General features: G+C 37.8%; 2 protein-coding genes across 2 annotated transcripts in view; one reads left to right on the plus strand and one right to left on the minus strand.

Annotated features, from left to right (window-relative positions):
- Positions 1-18969, plus strand: LOC120424160 (CRISP/Allergen/PR-1). Its single transcript, XM_039588209.2, has 7 exons — positions 1-263; positions 4629-5073; positions 11433-11551; positions 11763-11844; positions 12095-12258; positions 12907-13004; positions 13079-18969. The coding sequence occupies exons 2-7, from the start codon at positions 4914-4916 to the stop codon at positions 13566-13568; spliced, it is 1113 nt and encodes a 370-aa protein (XP_039444143.1). The 5' UTR covers positions 1-263; positions 4629-4913; the 3' UTR covers positions 13569-18969.
- Positions 18068-20055, minus strand: part of LOC120424135 (protein timeless homolog) — a 150884-nt gene continuing 148896 nt past the window's right edge. The window contains exon 15 of the mRNA XM_039588178.2: positions 18068-20052. Within this exon, the coding sequence (XP_039444112.1) occupies positions 19264-20052 (789 nt within the window). The 3' untranslated portion in view covers positions 18068-19263. The remainder of the gene's footprint in view (positions 20053-20055) is intronic.

A 20055-nucleotide genomic window follows, 5' to 3' on the forward strand; every position in this document is an offset into this window, starting at 1 on the left:
CTGTTAACATCGCCGCGATCGCGCAGGTTCTCCGGACTTCTTTTCATTTTCGTGTCCTCTTCGCGCGATACTTCGCTGTTTTGTCGCCGTGTCGCTCGCGATCGTATCGGATCGGATCGTGTCCATTCAACTCTGGCCGGACAAGTGAGAAAGGTGTGTTTTGTGAGTGCGTGTGTCCAAAGCAAGGACGAAGGAGAGAGATATTACGGTGCCAAAGTGAAGTAAAGTGTGATCGATGATCTTGGTTCGAATCTGAGCAACGGGTAAATTGATTTTTATTTTATTGCCGGTTGATTGTGGATTAAAACCTGCTAAGATGGAGGTGCTGATTTATTTGTGATCTTTGGCTTGATAAGCACCGTGAACAGCTGGCTTGTATTTTTGTGAAGGTTAAGATCTGTCGAACATGAAGAAAAAGATCAAAGATTAACAGCTTGATCTTTTGAAGTGCAGTGGTGCGATCTTTGAATTTTTAATGATAGACAGATATGGGGATGGCATGGTGGATTTTTTATGGTGATGAGACTTATTAACTGGTACTGGTGAACAATCGAAGAACTGTTTTATAGTGCAATAAAAACATGTTTTTTGTGTGGCAGAGAAAAAATGTTTCAACATTTTGCAAGTGATTGAACATGTAAAAACAACTTGTAATTATATTGAGCTGAGAAATCGCGAGAAATCGAAAAATATAAAAAAGTTTGTTAAATGGATATGTTGTAGATAATAGTAAATCTACAAGGTAATATTTTTGGTCGATAATGTTCTTGCTTGCTACACGGAGAAAAAAGAGTTCCCAAAATCGTGAACATGCGTTCATAAAATTGGGAACCACGAACAAAGTGTTCGCTCGTTCGTGTCACGTTCTTCCGAATTTCATGCTTCTCCCAAATTACTTAATTCGCAACAAAAAAATCTTGTTTCTTGTTCTTTATTTTAATATTTAAAAAATCCACTTTTCACGCTATTTTTAAACGTAACTAACAAACTTTTAAAAAAATTAAAAACTCCACTTTTGACTGGAGAGAAGTATTAACTTCAATAAACCAAAATATCATGTAATCGGGAACCTCAGTCAGCAGTCAAAAAATACTAGCGGGAACCTCAGTCAGCACTTCAAAAAAAACCCGGAGCAGCCAATGTTTTGCTTGGTCCGAAATGGTGGATTCAATAGTTAATAATTATGCATTATTTTTGTTCCATATTGAACGAAACATTCATATGTTTGTCATGCAACATCACTTGCAACATGCACATGTTGCACGACATTTTCAATACTCCCAGGACTTTTTTTTTAAATTTATGTTTATTCAGATTTTCTCTTCCATGTACATTCATTCAGTTAAAATTATATTGAGTGTCCAATCACAATCGATGACTTTTCACCTCAATTTTAAATACTAGCAACTTTCATTTATTCATGAAATATTGTAGCTTTCGCTATTCAGTGATTTCAAATGTAGGAGGTCCTACATGTACAAAAGGGAAAAGGGATACCTTAAAACTAACTTATAAACTATATAAAGAGCGGATCAATGCAGCTGAAGACTGCAATGATTTTTGTCGAAATGCATCAATTATCTTATTGGACATAACATCCAAAGTGTCAACTTCGGCTAATTGATGAAGTTCACTGGTGCTGAACCAGGGAGGAAGTTTCAGAATTTTGTTCTGAATCCTCTGAAGTTTTTTCTTCCTGATTTAGCAACAACTTGTCCAGATCGGCACAGCATAAAGCATGGCAGGTCTGAAAATTTGTTTATAAATTAACAGTTTATTCTTGAGACAAAGTTTAGAATTCCTGTTTATTAGTGGATACAGACATTTAATATATATGTTACATTTAACCTGGATACTTTCAATGTGATCCTTGTAAGTACTCCCAGGACTAATTAAATTGAAGTGATTGCAAACTATTTTGACTATTTTGAATAATACTTAAAACATATTTTCACGTTATTTGGTGCGAACGCTTTTAATTCGTCATCAAAAGTTATAATAAGTGAGCGTGTTAAAGAAATAATAACTCACATTCCTTGATGGTACAGTGATAAACCGTGCAATGATCTGATGAAAGATTAATGTGACTTCAGTATAAAAGGAGAGCGATCACATTATCCGAATGATGAAAATTGTGGACACTAAAAAAATAACTTGTAAAACTGCATATTTTTACAAAAATGGAAATAAGTATACATTTTTCACCGTGTTTTATGATCAGGACAATGGAAACACGGCAACAGCAAAAATTCTCTTATCAGACGAAGAAGCAATGAGCAAACGCAGCATAAATCATTTCGCACCGTAGCCATCATGGCCTGCTACAATCAATTTTCACAGCATTTTGCTGACGCGCGATATGCCGGGGTGGAAATCTCAGTTTGCTGGATGTTGTGTAGCGTCATGTTCTTCCCGCCAACCAACGGGAAAACGAGTGCATGACAATGCCGTGGGTGCAGGAAAAAAAAGTCATTTCATTGTCGTTGGCGAAGATAATAATGTGACATAATGTGACGAGCTGTCGCGATATGTATGACAGGGTAGAAATAAATGAAATGGAGCAGAATCTCCCGCTGGTTTTTGCGTTTCAGGTGACATTATTCAATTATTTATGTTATGTTGGTTTCATATTTGCAGAAATTTAATAAACTTTTTTGATTGGCTTTTCAATTTAAGTTTCTCGAAATTTGAGCAGGAAAAATATTTTACATTCCTTCCTGGAATCGATTGATGACCTCAGAAAAATAGCAAAAAAAAAACTGCAGCAACGTCCCTCGACCTATCAAAATCAATCTCATCTTAAGCTCGTCCCTCACACGGGCACTCTTCCCGGCTAAACGACGCCACCTTCGATCACTGTCAAATACCAGCTGCTGAAAAAATTAGGCAGATGACTTGGGGTAAAACTGATGGCATAGGAGGCTGTGTGTGAAACAAAAAGAAAAAAAAATAATGCCAAAAGCACATTTTTCAGCTTTTTGTCGCCCTTCCCTATACCAAAGTGTCTGTCCGTTATCTGTTGTTGACAGTTAATTTTGAACGGCATCTTCAACTTCCGTTCAGTTCGCTCTCGCGCCCTTCCTAATAGACTGTTTGCAATCTTTTTGACATCGGCGCCTCACCCCGACGCCGACGTCGTGCTACTTATCACACTTTTTTTTTTCTTGGCATTCAATCTGTCCCTTCAATCTGGTGCAACGGGATGAGCTGTGCTTTGTCGTGACGCGGCGATGACGTGCCCCTGCATTTGATTTCTCGATATTTGTTTTTTTTTTTGTTTGCCTTTAATAAAATCACTTGAATGTATCATTAATTACAGGGTTGTATGGCATCTTGAGAAAATAAATGTAGTTGAAATGACAATCATGTTTATTTTTAACAAATTCAAATAAGGTTTTCGTCGATTATTTGTTGTCAATTTCCTTATTCCATCGATAAAAACAATGAATGAGTTGCGCTAGATTCCTAGGGTTCATGACAGGAGGACATGATTTTTTTAGATTTTATCTAACGAATCACGAATCTCGGACATATTGATTCTCATATTTCTATCAAACAATTTTCAGGAAAAACTTTTAATTAAAGCTGCTTTAATCCTACTTCCCATCTGCTCATTCCATTCCAAGTGTAGGAGTCGTCTCCACGCTATAAGTACAAACAACACACCAAACCAAGTCTGCTCCGGTGGAATCGCTGGCGGCGGTTGGACTCGCAATCCAAAGGTCGTCAGTTTGAACCCTGGAGTGGAAGGTTCCTTGGAGTAAAAATATGTTTGGGTGCTCTCCCCGTTCAAGCATTTGGACTCCTATCACATGAAGACATGATGTAAAATAAACAAATTTCAAGGTTTTCAACTGGCGATATCTCACAAACTGAAACCTTTCTCAAGTTCTAGAGTAAATCTGAACAAGTTTTTCCCCCAACTGTGTCCCTGGTACTGTACCTTTCTGAACACGAAAACACGAAACTTTTTCATTGTTTTCATCCCTGCCCCCGTTCCCAAACGTCTACCAAATTTCGAAATAAATAATGAATCAGCACTAGGGTGCCCAAAATATGAGAATTTTTTTCAAAACCTCGCTCCACAAGTTGAATATTGTTCCTTGAGCTATTTTAGGACTCTGGGCCAAATATGAGCGAAATCGGTCAAAATTTACCCATTGATACTCGGAGGTGAAGTTTGTATGGGAAAAATCGAAAAAATGTATGGAAAAACCAATTTTCTTACAGTTTGTTTTGCACGGTGCGCTACTTCCATCAAAATATTCCCAAACGTGAGATTCCCATTGGAAATTTAATGCTCTACAACTTTGTAGAACATACCAAAGCTGTAGAAGTTGACCCTAAAAAGTTATTAGCGATTTAAAAAAGTCATTTTTGTATGAAAAACATTTTTTTCGCCTACTTTAGGCTCGGGTATCAATGGTTAAACTCATCCAATTTCGCTAAAAATTTGCACAGATGCTTAAAATAGCCCAAAAAACCGTTTTCCGCTTGTGGAGCAGGGGGTCATTTTTTCTGGGCACACTAATCAGCACTCATCTTATCCCAATCAAGCCAATTTTGCTTAAGTTCCATTATTCAACCATTTTCCTGTGTTTTTTTTTCTTTCTTTCATTTACATTCAGCTCGCGCAACCAAGATTTTTCATAACTTTGGGGTTTAATTGACTCCGTGGCGGCTGACGACATTCCCACCATCATAACCCAGACCAATAAGAAAAAAAGAAGAAGAAAAACAAGTCAGAAAAAGGCAGCTTTTCTTTCTTATTTCCCGGAAGAAAGGACCACATCACGGTGGGAAAAATAATCAAAAAAAAAAAACAGCAGTGAAGGGAGAAGACGGAAAAAAAGTTTCTTAAGTCATCAATTAGGGGAGAGTGGCCAAAGCAGAGCAAAGTAACCGGTCAAAAGATGGCAACGGTAAGCGGTATCAGGAGCAGACGTAGCAGCAGTGATAAGAGCACACTGGACCGGGACCTTCCGGGAGTTGCGGGGATGGCGGTGGTCATCCTGGTTTGCGGCTTGGTCGGGGAAAGTGTGCAAACTTGCCTTAATGGAGGAGTCCTGTTGAGTGAGTATAATAAATTATAATTACCCTTGGGCAAGGCTGGGGTGGTGGGAGTGCGTGTGAGCAAGTTTTCAAACATTGATCGATATTGGCGACCTTGGAAAGTGGATATTAGAATAACTTCTTAGTTTGTGATTTCATGATCATAAGCGAAAAACTAGTAGCGTAAAATTATTAATACTCTCAAAATGTTAGGTTCTCTACATGAAAACGTTATTTCATCGCTGGTATCTTCCCGAAAAAAGTATTAATGGCATGTTTAAAAAAACGACCCATGAAAACTGAACACTTAGTTAGTTGTTCCGAATTTCTGTTCACAATATTTCTTCGTGTGTGATATTAAGACAACTCGAAATTTTTGAAGTTGATGTCAGTAAATGTTCTAGTTTCGTCAAGGTATGATAAATGTAGACTTCCTGAACATGCGTAAATCGACAGAATTGAGTTTTAGTGAATACCCTAGCAATAAATAAAATTGTAAATTTCGGGTATAAATACTATGGAATTACCTTAAGAGCGAGTTTTTCACCAATGTGTAACAGGTCGTATCGAGGTGCTCCGATTTGGATGAAACTTTCAGCGTTTGTTTGTCTATACATGAGATGAACTCATGCCAAATATGAGCTCCTACGACAAAGGGAAGTGGGGTAAAACGGGCTTTGAAGTTTGAGGTCGAATAAACATAAAAAATCCTAAAATTGCTCGCATTTGCGTAAAACTTCATCAATTCCAACTCTTTTGGATTCATTCGAAAGGTTATTAATGTGCCATAGACATCCAGGATTGGTTTGACTTTTTCTCATAGCTTTTGCAAATTACTGTCAAAAATGGATTTTTTTAAAACCTTAATATCTTTTTGCAACAGCCTCCAACACCCATACTCCCATAGGTCAAAAGATAGGTAATTTCATGGACTATAAGCCTATGGTATTAACTTTTTGGCCAGTCGCAGTTTTTCTCATAGTTTTTCAATTTTTTTAGAACAAACATTTTACAACGTTAGTTTTTCCCCTGTAGACCGCCATAGCGGCCCTTTTTGGTCTCAATTTTGTCATATTCGGAATCCACGGACAATTTCACGTAAGTTAGAAGTATTGGAGTTGTAAATTTGATTGGAAAAATTGCCATTTAGAATGAATTAAAATATTTTTTAACAATTTGTTTGATTAGGGGTAAAACAGGTATTCGCCTACTTGATACAGCATTTCGACGTCGTCGTGCTATCTTGTCGCACCCGCCATTTTGACGTTCCGAGAAAAACGCATTTTAATGTTTGACCTTGAATATACAAAAACGAGAGCACGCAATGTAAACAATAACAAACACGTTTTGTTTGGCTGGCCATTCTGTGCATTGTCCCAAAGTTTGGTTGAAGTTGGTTGCTGGAGTCCCGAGTTATAATTACAAATGTTTACGGTAGTCTAGCTAGTACGTGCGACAAACGCATCCTGACTTTCCTGGCCTGAAATCCCTTTGGCCTTTTGTCGCACTTACATCAATTTTCATGGAGTGACAAGATAGCACGACAAGATTGAAACTACTTTCATATGTAAAGTGACAAAAATGCACGGATAGGGCGTCCAAATTTCCCGGGTTTTGAATTTCCCGGGAAACGGGAAAAATATTTTTGGAATCCCGGGAATTCCCGGGATCCCGGGAAATTTTTTAAACAGTAATAAAATCTAAGTTTTCATTATATTTGTTATGTTTTCAAGCATAAAATCATAGAATTAGCTCAATCATATAAATTGCTGATAATCTATACTTCAATCTATACAAGGACGACAGATTTTAAAAAGCCTATACTGCCGCTCAAATCAAGTCCGTCCCATATGTAATTTCGTCAATTTTGAGTTAATGATGCAGTCGGATTCAAAATCATCTGAACTATCAGAAAAACCAATAAAAAATAGTAGTTTATTCTAGAAAACCGTAGGAAATTCACTTTTTCGAAAAATTCTAACACGTAACCTTATGGGCGGGACAACATTGACTTGCGTTTTTCTCGGCTTGCTGTTTTTACATATGGGACGGACACGATTAGAGCGGCAGTATATAAAATTAAAATAAGTTTTTTGGTTCTTTGTTGTACTTTGGATTTTAAATGAACTACAATGTGATTCAAATTAAATAAACTTTTACAAATATATTTCTTTTTTATTTGACATTATCAGAAAAGCTTGAAAAATTTCTTTGAAAATATCTTTAAAAATCAAGAGGCGACAACAAATTAAATGACACCAACCAATTTAAAATTTAAGATAAGTTTTGAATTTCATGTTTTACATAATAAAAATGTATGCAACAAGTGGCATAAAGAAGATTTTTTCAGCACGAGTCGTACATTTATCGGATAAATCTCGATTACTTTTTCAAAAGGTCCTATGTACATAGGAAACTCTTGGCGCAATTGTTGTTTTGAAAAAGTTATCTAGAAATACGACAAGTGCTGGAAAAATCAAGTTTTACAACAAGTTGCTTACAACATCTTTTGCAATGTGTTAAATAAATTCACCGTTAAAATTGAAAAATAATTTGAAAATTTTACTTATTCATACAAGTGCTAAAATGTTTAACTTTCACAAAAAACATTTGCAAAAAACATATTTTACAAATTATTTTTAAGTTACTACCGCCAACTAGGAAAAAAAAACAGTCTGAATTGGTAAGGAGATTTTAGAACAATAAATTAAAAAATCGGTGTTCTGTGAAATTGTTTTGTTCTGTTCCTGTTTTAACCAAAGTAATTCAAAACATCATGCAAAGAAAATACTAAATAGCTGTCTTGATTCGTTTCATTTGTCCTGATTTGCCCCACATACCAATGCTTGATGAAACATAATTTGATTTGATTTTTTTTTCAACTTTTAAATCATAAATATAAGTATATCAATCTTTTAAAAATATATAAAATCAAATATGAAATATTTGAAGCGCTAGGCATTTTGCAGATCGGAAAACTAAAATTTAAACAGTTTGCCCTAATAAACTAAATTAATGCTGATATATGCCGAATACAAATCATAATTCTTTAAAATTATTATCGATTCTGAGGTATTCAACTGTTCATATATTTCCACAACCAAATCAGAATTTCCAGACCAAAATTTGTTTTTTTTCGGGAATTCCCGGGACAAATTATAAAAAATCCCGGGATTCGGGAAATCCCGGTTCTGGAAAAATCCCGGGATTTTTGTCCCGGGAATTCCCGGGATGGACGCACTATGCACGGAGTTTTTTCGGTTTTTGTTGAATATCTCAGGATTGAAATCGAATTTTGGGGATCTGTGAAGGTCAAAAGGTGAGGCATTGTGAGCTGCACAAAATGGCGTTCTTAACTCAATTTGGCCCAAAATGCACGTACGACAAGTTAGCACGATGGCGACGATTTGACGTATTGAACACAGGGTAAAAAAGATCTATTTCTTTTTTCAAAAATGTGTTATTTAATTATTTTCTAAATCAAAATTTCAACTCCAATACTTCTAACTTACGTGAAATTGTCCGAGGTTTCCAAATATGACAAAATTAAGACCAAAAAGTGCCGTCTTCTTGGCCTACAGGGCAAAAACTAACGTTGTAAAATGTTTGTTCTAGAAAAATTTAAAAAAACTATGAGACAAACTGCGATTGGCCAAAAAGTTAATACCATAGGCTTATAGTGCATGAAATTACCTATCTTTTGACCTGTGGGAGTATGGGTGTTGGAGACTGTTGCAAAAAGATATTAAGGTTTTAAAAAAAATCCATTTTTGACAGTAATTTGCAAAAGTTATGAGAAAAAATCAAACCAATCCTGGATGTCTATGGCACATTTTAAAGGGCTTCAAATTACCTTTCGAATGCATCTAAGAGAGTTGAAATTAATGAAGTTTAAAGGAAATGCGAGCAATTTTAAGATTTTCTATGTTTTTTCGACCTCAAACTTCAAAGCCCGTTTTACACCACTTCCCTTTGTCGTAGAGGGCTCATATTTGGCATGAGTTCATCTCATGTATAGACTAACAAACGCTGAAAGTTTCATCCAAATCGGAGCACCTCGATACGACCTCTAGAACAAACCGAGCAATATTTACAAATACTGCCTCTTAAGTAACCATGCGCACCCACGTTTATCTATGAGGATTGCAAAAAAGGGGTGCGCAGGGTTGCTCAACTTGATTTCTAAGCATTTTTATCCAAACTTAAGAAGAATAACCTTTTTTTTAAAGAAAATAAACCATTGGGTAGTAAATCAACTGCAATGCTGCATTTTATTTTCGTTGTGAAAGACGAATCAGTTTGACATGCTAAACAAACCTATTTAAAAATCCTGGAAATGCACAGAAATGCACAGAAAATTGTCAAATTGTTTACATTCAAGTGGATTTAGTTCCACAGATCTCATCTACAAATCTAATTGCTTTTTGTGACAAAAATTCAAAGCAACTTAATTTCCTACCTTAATTTCAAGCCAGGTCCCATCACTACCGCCGCACACTTCAACTAGAGCATGGACAATTACCTCGCAATCGTAGTTAAAGCTCCTAATTAGCAATATTTTCACGCCACATTTCACCATTGGAACGAGCAGACCGGCGACCGGCCAGATCCAGGGGCACTTGCTGGCAACTGTTGGCCGCCGGTCGGTGCAAAAAAAGCTTCCGCAGACTGTGTAATTTTACGACAATAAAAAAAGAAAAAGTGAACGGAAAAAATAAGCTCAACCAACGCAGATGTCCTGTGGTCCTTTGGGAAAAGAAGGAAAAGTTGGTTTTATCAACGCTTGGTAGTCTTCTTGGAAAGATTTTTTTTCTTCTTTTTTCTGATGATTCCATGTCTGCAGGAGGGCGTTAAGTTGATTCTAGAAATTATCATTAAAAATGTAAATTCATCTTTGGCTTCATCCATAAAGTACGTCACGCTAAAATCAGCCAAAATTTACCCCCCCTCCCCCCCTTTGTCACGCTTTTCCTATACTTACAACACGCAATGTCACACTTGCTGAGACCCCCCCTCCCCCCCTAGAGCGTGACATACTTTATGGATGACACCTTTCCAGCATCGTTCTGTCTTTATTCGCTCTGGGTGAATAAGGCAATAAATTAATTCAGCAAACTTAACTGCGTTATCACTGCTTGGTTGTTGCTAAACTTGCAGTGGCCATGCTCGATAGAGTGAATTGTTTCTTTCTTTTCCATAATTTTCAACTTATTTTAAGACATTTGAATAAACGAAAAAATGGACATGCATTAAGTTAAACTGCACAAAATTGATCTGATTCAAACCAAACATTCTGAATCAACTTTCGTTCTTACACAAGTCTGTTAAAGATTGTGGCGGAGGTTGTGTGAAAGAAAAGCTAATTATGTCATCAATTTTATTTTCATATACTTTTATATTTTCGAACAGACTTCAAACTCCGTAAATTAAAGATTTAAATATTTTAAAAGTTCCATTTCCTTTCGTTTACATGATTGTAGCAAAAAAAATATCCTCCAAAATTCCACACTGATAGTTGGATGTAGCGAACCATGTTCTCCTGTAGTAACTTTCATTGACGTTCTCTTTACTTGCTGTGTGCAACCGTACAGATGATATGCAATCATCATTTTTCAAAAAATGTAAGATTTTACCGGATTTTTTTTGCCGCAAAAAAGCTTTTTGCGGTTTTGTACATCAAAAATTCATCAAAATTTTAAAAGATTTTTGATTCCTCTCAAACATGTTAAAATGCTTTTAAACGCAGGGGAATGCATTTTAAATTGATCCCAGTTGATTGCCCTTAAATTTGCATTGAAAATTTTAACATTTTTGAAAAGTACAATTTAGTGCAATAAGTGCCAGCAGTGCCTTTTCTTCATAGAAAGGTAATATTTTTGCTTTTCTGTGCTCGCCATTTCCTGGTTTATTTTTATTGATTTTCTAATTGTTCGGTTTACTATATGAAAATTATCACCATTCTGTCATCAATGAATGCATCGTGAAATCGTAGGATTTTTGAGCTACGTTGATTCAAGGAAAAGATTTTTTTCAATGCCTTGAAATAGGGTGGATCCTGATTAATTTTGCTGCAGTTATGCGTTGAATTGAGTTGAATACAGAGTATTTTTAAGTCATCGCTTATTTTCTATGAAGTTACCACCTTACAAAAAGACTAATTAAATCCAATATTAGGCACAATTAAAAACGATGTCCAAACTCTCAAGCTCGTCTCGATAGTTACACTTTTTCCTCTCCGTAACTCGCCATCGTTTAAACTTACACCTTTGCTGAAATAGCTTAAAAGTTGATTTTAATTATGGCAATTACATTTTTCATCTTTCTTTCCATCTTACCACCACCCTGGGAAACTCACCCTCACACAACAACCTACGTGCCAGAATCCGGACTGGAACCGTCCGATAAGTATGAAATACTGGAGGAGCACAACAAATTACGCCAGGCCGTGGCACAGGGGCTCATACCTGGACAACCGGGCGCCGAGAACATGCTCGAGATGGTGAGTCAACGACTTTTAATTTTCGAGTAGTCTGGCCAAGGTTCTTTTTTTGTCCTTCTTTTATAAATTTATTTTTTGCTTCAACTAACACCACGTGAACGACCCAAGACGATAGAGAACCCTTTTGAACGGCCAGGCTGCTTCTGCTTCTGCTTTTGATGATATACAGCTTTCCCTTATCTGACGGTATTTTGTTCTTTATTTTTTCCAGAGCTGGGACAATGAGCTGGCCAGGAAGGCACAAGAGTGGGCCGACCAGTGTATATTCAAACATGATCCCAAAAAGCGATTAGGTGAGGAAAATTTAATAATGGGTATGCTTACCTACCATAGAAGAAAATTAAATTTAAAGATTATTGTTTATTGAATTCTTGAACAATACATATTACGTCATATTTTTGTCAAATTATAAAAACTAAATGATCGTTTTCATGGAGAATTTCACGAAAAGAAGCCAAGCGTCTCCATTAAAAGTTTCAAATAAATAATCAAATCGCTGTTCCTCAAATAACATACTCTATCCGTTGCTACACTTTCGGACAGCCCGATTCACGATGGGGCAAAACCTGGCGCTGATCTGGAGCAGTGCAACCCTGGAAGACGAACGAGACAGTGACTTTGCCGGGCGGATACGGAAGTGGTTCGACGAGGTGAAGAAGTACTCGTACGGAGCGAAATTTTCGCTAGCCACCGGACATTACATGCAGGTTAGTATTGTTAATTGTTTGCCTTATGAATCTTGTTGATAAAAAAAAAAAACGCAAACAAAACTAAATAAGTAGTTACAGGTATTTCCAATAGTGGTCAAGACAAAGGGGCTGATATTTCTAATCCGAGATGTCTGTAGGGTTCCACGAAGCTAAAACCGATAAAGTTAAAAAAAAAACTTTATTCAAATGTGATCATGCACTTATCCTTCTGACACTATATCACTGGCACAAAACATAAAAGAAACCAGAAGCAAACAACATCACCGGTTCCCCGGTTCCCACATTCCTTTTGAAGAAGTAGCTCGCCCAGTGCAAACCGTTATCAATTGCCCCGCAGCAAAGTTGAAGGACTCTTCACTTCAGTCAATCTTTGCATGTTCTTCCATTTTTAATCACGTTTGCCGCCATTGAACGTGCAAATATCAAACACACGTGGACAAACTTCCCAGACGCAAAAAAGGTGAAAGATTGAGTTCACCTAACCAACCTCTCTTTCACGAGGAATGCTTTCTAATTAATGAAGTGAGTCAGACGGTTTGATTTTGAAATGTTTGAAGAGTGATTTCTGCACTCCTGTGTTTCATCAGGCGGAAGAGGTTGATTTTTTTTTTGTGGGACTAAATCTCATTTTTTTTTCCTTTTCAGCTCGTGTGGGCCGACACATTCCTAATTGGGTGTGGCTATTCGTACTACTACTTGGGCAATAAGTACAGCAAATTGTACGTCTGCAACTACGGTCCGGCGTAAGTGTACTCTGTCTGACATGACTCGGATGTCCGGAATAAATTGACCTTTTCGCTTTCTGTTCCCTTTCCAGTGGCAACGTCCAAGGTCAACAGCCGTACATCACCGGACGGCCGGCGTGTGAACATCACGGCCTGCACAAATCTCACACCTATCCGGGGTTGTGTTCCGCCCCAGCAGATCCTTCCTCCGCCCATCATCACGACAATGTGATTCCTCAGAATTATTATTCTTATCAAGCCTCATCAAATAGTCATGAGAATCAACACTACACCTCGGCCTCGTCCGCTCCGGTGGCCGTCTACACGACAGCCCCGGTCACTCCGGTGCAGCACCAGCAACCCTACGACAATCATATCTTGTACAACCTTGTATTTGATCAACACAAACATCAGCAGCAGCAGCAGCAGCATCATTATCAGACGACACAGCATCAGCAAACAACGTACCATCACCTGCCGGTGTCATCTCCGACCTCCACCGCCATCTTCAGGCCCAGCAACATCTTCAAGTCACCGTTGCTGTCCTACCGGTGGGATTTGCTGTTCAATTTCCTGCACTAGAGACCAGAACGACTTCCTCCGTCAGACCAGCAGAAGAGATTTGCGATGAAAGCAAAAGAAAAGGGTTAAGGAGATTACCGGGGAAGCATCTTTTCCCACCGAAAATTGTCTGTGTCCACTTTTTAATGCTAGTCTGGAAACTCACTCAACCTTCTAGACCGTGCTGGACGTGTGCTCATCACAGCGCAGAGTGGATTTTCCTTCGTAAATACAAAAAAAGATGAAAGCGATAGCCCTTGAGAGAGGTTCAGAGAAGGGGTTTCCGGAGCAGATTTTTCTGCTAAACGGAGGTCAGTGATGTAGTTCCTGAATGGACAAACGAATGATTTGATATACGAAACTGGGGTCAGATATTCATCAGACGAACCTTTGATTCATGAATCAATTTCGTGTTCTGATTAACGTCATGATTCGAATTCCCGGACGCTTCGAAACCCGGACACTTCATTTTGTTTTATCAATTATTTGGATATAAGTTCGCATTATGAATGTCAAAACTATGTTATTTGATGAATTCCAACATCAACTTTCATTTAAAGTTTGTTCGAACGCTGTAGTTAATGCCAAAACAAATAAATACAATTAAATTATAAGTTTACCAAAAATGCGAAACATTTCACTTGAAATATTTCATAGGCGTTCGAAGCACCGGGAAGGCAAAGCAGAAATTTATGTTTTTGATTTCATTAAATTCTAGCCAATTTTTATATAAACTATCGATTGTTTTGATGTTAACAGCTTATTTGAGACCTAAAGAATGCCATTCACTAAAATTTCAGTCCAAATTTGTGCGATTCATAAGTAAAATCGAGTGTCCAAAATTCGAAGCAAAAGTGTCCGGATTTCGAATCAGCTTTTATCAGTGTCCGGGATTCGAAGCACAACAAGTCATTTTAATTTTAAAATTCTGATGAAAAATTGTTAGAAAAGACATATTTTGCATGCATTTTCTTGAAACTGACTGTTTATAATACATACTGATGATATTTCTACATTTCCAACTTATTGCATGATTTTTTGCCAGCTATAACAAAAATGATATACTACTAAGTGTCCGGATTTCGAATCATGACGTTACTGAACTAAAAATTAAAAAAAGGTATTCGTCAAAATGGATCACTACACTCAACCCCCGGTAGTTGGTCACTTTTTCGTTTGACACTTTTTAGTCAAACCTACGGGGTTTGAGTGTATATTGAGTTTAGGTTTCTATTTAAAACCATAAAACTCGGTTTCAATACTGGAATATATAACGAAAACCATATTTTTGGAAGTCCTAACCAAATCTCGGGACAGTAAACATAGGGGAAGGTGGGGCAAGACGACCATATGGGGCAAGAGGAACAATCGCTCGTACGGCCGTAATTTCTACAATTTTGATTATTTCCAGCATGAGAAATTGTTGCTAACAATGCAATTAGTTAATTTTACTACCACATAACCGCCAAAACGACGTAAAGGCCACGGGGCATAAGATTTAATGAAGTTTTTTTCAAAACCTTGGTTTTCTTATACTATTTGGAAAGTACAAAAAAAACTGGATTTTTTGAAAACTTGTTCTATCAAATTCTTAGTCGAGACCTGGAATAAGATGATTATTAAAAAATCCGACAGATTTTTTTAACGTTTTTAATGGGTTATAACGAGCATTTCCTTAGCTTGTTACACTTGCCCCACTTTCCCCTAATGGACAGCTAAACAGAACATGTTTGTTATTGTTAACATTTCATGCACAACGAAACGCGTTTTTCTCGAAACGTAAAAAAAACTTATGCGACAAGATAGCACAAGCGACGATTTGTTCATAAAAGAAATGTGACTCTGTCTAGTAAGAACTACCACCACCATCGGTCAACAGTTCCGGAAAAACCCACTTCTCAGCAATTCTGCCCACAAGGATGCTGCAATGTGGGCAAAGATTGACAAAGAAATAACAAAATACCTACTGTCAAGTGCTCAATCTCATACAAACTGTTGTTCTGTTGCAGTCATGCGACGGGAAGTGGTTTGCAATATGTGTTTGGTCTCATGTGGACACTGAGGGCGATGAAATGTATCTTGTTAAAGTATCTATGTTATCATGTCTGGAAAACATTCATCAAGCATCTTTAAACTTAAACCCTTTTTAATTATAAAACAAGACTATTAATTTAATTGTTTAAAAACTTGATGCCAAAAAAATTGGTCCAAAATTTAAAATGCGTTTGTGCGTTTGAATTTACAGAATCTTTTACATTTACATCATCCCCCAAAAGTCTTCTAACATTTTATTTTTATTTTTTGAAAAATAACAGCAGATGATTAAAATTGTGTTGAAGGAGGAAAACGTCTGAAACCAGTTCCAATTATTGAACAAACTCATTCTAAAGCTCATCGATTTCCCATAACAGTAAACGAGCTTAAAGGTGAAGGCAAATGACGATGGCGTTAATTTATTTATTATTCATACAAGGATCGTAACGAGAAACAACCATTTCTATGGTGACCCTTCGCTATCGGTAGAACTTTACTCTACACTGCGAACAAAATAACGAGAAAGCAAAAAGGACTCTCGCCATCACACACACACATTCAACTAATCGCATTCGGGAGGAGTTTTGAAAGGAAGAGCAGCATCCTAGATAGTCGAGACCAAAGGAAAAGGCTGCTGGGACACACGATCAAATCAGATATGAGTAAAAGAGAGTGAGTGTGTCTGTCTGGGCAAAGGATAATCATCTTTGGCCGGCCGGCCTGCCTGCCTTCCGGGAGGAACAGTAACACTCCTTTTGCAGCGGAAGAAGGCGACCGAGCATCAGCAAACGCTTAGAAAAGCTCTTCTGATTGATCCTGCGTAGCCATGCATTGGGGGCACACCTTTTGCCTGTGATGACCGGGCAAAATAGCTCCGAGGGTTCACAAATGGGAAAAGGATTTACCCTGCTTCGTTGGTTACCCTTTGAGCTCCCACACCAAAGCTTTCAGGTTTAATTGGGTTCAAAATGAGGTGTTTTTACTAAAGTTACTCTTTTCAATGTTTGTATTACTTTATGGATTTTTTCCTAATATACTCAAACCCGGGTGGTTGGTCACTTCGTCGTTTGACACTTTTTTAGTTTGTACCCCGTTGGTTTGACATAGTCAAACTAAAAAGTGACAAACTGTCACTTTTTAACAGGACTAACATTTACTATCAAACCAAACGTTTGGAAGTAAGTGTAAGCTCTTTGTAATTAAACGCTACAATAGTTCTCGTAATCAGGATTAAGTGGCTTAATACTCAAACAGAAAAAAGCTCTTTGTAAAGAGGGTGTCAAACTAAAAAGTGACCCCGTTCGTTTGACAACAATTAGTGTCAAACCATTTGTAAAAACCATTGTAATAAGTTCCTCTTTACTCAAAAAATCAAATGACATTGCGATACACTGTAAAAAAATGTCCGTACGGAAACATTATCCATTGTTAAAATAAAGTAAAGTAAAGTTCCATTCGTTATTTCGAATTTTGCAACCTCGGATGTCCGCTATTTCGAATGCTCGCTAAGGGACCATCCATAAACCACGTAGACACTTTTTCCAGCCTCAAAAATGTGTATAAATAACACTTAAGTGCTCATAACTTTTGATGGGGTTGTCAGATCCTCAATCTTTTGAACGCGTTGGAAAGGTCAAATACCTTTCTAACAATATATAGCATGACGGGGTTTCTTTGTTTTGTTACAAAAACCACCCTTTTTACAATCTTCCGATGTTTAGTTTAAATCGTTTTTCAGCATAACTTTTAAAGTACTTAACAAAACTATATAATTTTAAAGAGGGTTTTGGGGTCCCAAGACGGATCGAATGAGACTAAAACGGTCCAAATCGGTTCAACCAGTCCGGAGATAATCGTGTGCATATTTTTCGGTGTACGGAGTTACAGACATACACACGCACAGACATTTGTTCAGAATTTGATTCTGAGTCGATAGGTATACGTGAAGGTGGATCTACGACGTCGAATAAAGAAGATTATTTTTCGAGTGAGTGTATAGAGTTATCTACGTGCGCATGTATTGCGTGTACGTACACGAAAAAAAGTGAGGTTAAAATTTGTACCAGCCAGCAAAACAAATGGTGCGCTAGTGTGTGTGAGATCGGGCTTAGAAAGCTCTATAGCCTTTCCTCAGTAAGTGAGGAAGGCAAAAATGCATTTGTTCAAGATTTCATCACCGCCATTTTGGCCGCCATCTTGGATTTCAAAGTTCTAAATAAAATTAGTTTAGGGGTCATACCAGCGGTCATATTTTTTTCGTGATTCGATTATCCGAAGTTTAGATTATCCGAAGTGAAATTCTGCCAAGGCCTTCGGATAATCGAGTCTGGACTGTATTTTGAACAACTATTTTTACGAAATTGTTTTTTGATGTCAAAAGAACACATTTTAAACATTTACCAACAAAACCCGTCTAAAAAATGGTGCTAAAATGTCCAAAAAAGTGTCCAAGTGGTCTATGGATGGCCCCTTCTTTTGACCTTGGAATTTTCGAAATTTCATGTTTTCTGATGAAAAATATCTTCAACACGCTACCCTTAAGTACCCCATCGCTGTTTTCAAAAGCATCCCTCCCTCCCAGTCGGAAAGCTGCTTCCGAGATCCGGCAGATCCCCGCACCGGTTGTCGTTAGGTTATGATGACACCAGCTCCAGGTAGCCCGGTTGTTGGCTGGCCGGCGGGAAAACGGTTTTAATTTGCCATGAGTATGATAAAAGGCGATAAGGAGGAAGCAAATAGTAATTATGAAAGGGACGATTATTTTAGCCGCAAGCTTTACGTGTGATTCTCACTCTCACTCGCTCTCTCTCTCTCTATCCCTCGAACACTCACACACAAATGGGGTGGGTGAAATGGCATCGCAAAAAGAAACGGGACGGAGGAGGATAGTCCATTGGCTGTGGAAATTACTGAACGTGTTGGCCACCAGTATTAATGGAAAAAGTACATAAAACTTTATAGATGGTACGATACGGCTTATCGGAATGTGTGTTAACGTTGAGTAGATCAGTGCAAAAGGACAGACAAGTGGGAAAAGATGCTTTTTATATGATTTTAGTATAGTTTATTTTTATGTTTATTTCATGTTTGAATATTACTTCATCCAACAAATTTTGCAACTTTTCTAAAAATAGTTTTCTATTCTTTTATTTGTAAATATTTATAAATACAAACACAAACGTAGCGATTAAACAAAAGCGAATGATATTTAATTGATTTAGGAAAGCTCAAAGGCTAGGGATTTTTAGTTAATATGTTTAATTATAATTTAAAGTTTATTAGTGTTAGGCACTCCTTAGAGGAAATACTAACAATGATTTCAGCAATGTCTGGAAATTATTTTTTAATGTATATTACATCAAAATAAAATAAAAAAAGACAAGTCGTTTGTCAACGTGATTACTATAGAAAGAAACTCTTTGTGTCGTTTCGTTATCAACCAGATGCTGATCCTTAGTTTTAAGAGACGATTATTCAAAAAGTAGTGATTTCTCAATTTTCCTTGCAGAAATAAATCAACGATTGTCGATTGAATCTGCCATTTATTTGCTTTCATTGAGAGTTTTTACAATTTTGATTGATGATCAAACTAAAAACTATAACCGTAATCACTCATGAAAATTGAAAAAGATAATTAATCACTAGCAATACCAATCGAAACTGCATTTAAACTTTTTACAATTTATTCCTCCTCGTCGTCACTAATCACAGCACGACGATTTGGTTTGACTTTCTTCTGAGCACTCTTATCGCCAGCACCGTCATTCTCATCGTCATCTTCGGAGCTAGCCAAAGCTTCGGAACGGGCCCGTTTGAGACTTGCGGTGGTCACCGTGCCATTATTACTATTCGCGGGAATCCCATCGTCATCGTCATCGTCCGAGACAACCAACCGAACCTGTTCGCTGTCCGATTCCGCTTCCGAGTCCGACGACGCGATGAGCAGCTTCGATTTTGCCCTTTTGTTCTTTTGATCCGTGGCAGCAGAACCAGCAGAACCAGCAGCATCATCATCATCGTCGTCGTCGGAGACCACCAGCGAACGATGGCGGGGTAAATCTTCCAGATTTTCCTTCTCGTCACCGTCATCGTCACTTTGCATTGCCAGCTCGTTCAGGTCGAACTTTTTGTTTCCGCCCTTTGAAGCGGTGGCGGACTTTTTGCGCTCCTTTTGGGGTTTCTGCTGCCTTTTCTTCTTTTGCTTCAATGGTTCGCGGATTTCACTCTCGTCATCGCTCTTGCTGTAGAGCACCTTGGTTTTGTTCCGCCAGGCGCTGAAAACTTCCTCGTACAGCTCCTCATCGCTATCGGACGGTAACGGGGCCAAGGCCGCGTTTTGGGACTCTTGGGATTCTGGGTACCTCTCCTTCTCCTTTTCCTCCTCCTGCCCGTGATATTCGCCGTTCAACAGCTTAATCCGCAACTGCAGCTCGTCCGGCTTCATCGATACCGGAATGCGCCAGTATGTTTCCTG

The sequence above is a fragment of the Culex pipiens genome, chromosome 1 (assembly GCF_016801865.2).
Source record: "Culex pipiens pallens isolate TS chromosome 1, TS_CPP_V2, whole genome shotgun sequence".
Taxonomy (NCBI): Eukaryota; Metazoa; Arthropoda; class Insecta; order Diptera; family Culicidae; genus Culex; species Culex pipiens.

Excerpts from the sequence above, each read along its gene's own strand:
- LOC120424160 (XM_039588209.2), top strand. The coding sequence starts at position 4,914 with ATGGCAACGGTAAGCGGTATCAGGAGCAGACGTAGCAGCAGTGATAAG. Across the intron at positions 11,845-12,094 it reads TGATCCCAAAAAGCGATTAG|CCCGATTCACGATGGGGCAA; the intron begins GTGAGGAAAATT and ends ACTTTCGGACAG. Across the intron at positions 12,259-12,906 it reads CCACCGGACATTACATGCAG|CTCGTGTGGGCCGACACATT; the intron begins GTTAGTATTGTT and ends TTTCCTTTTCAG.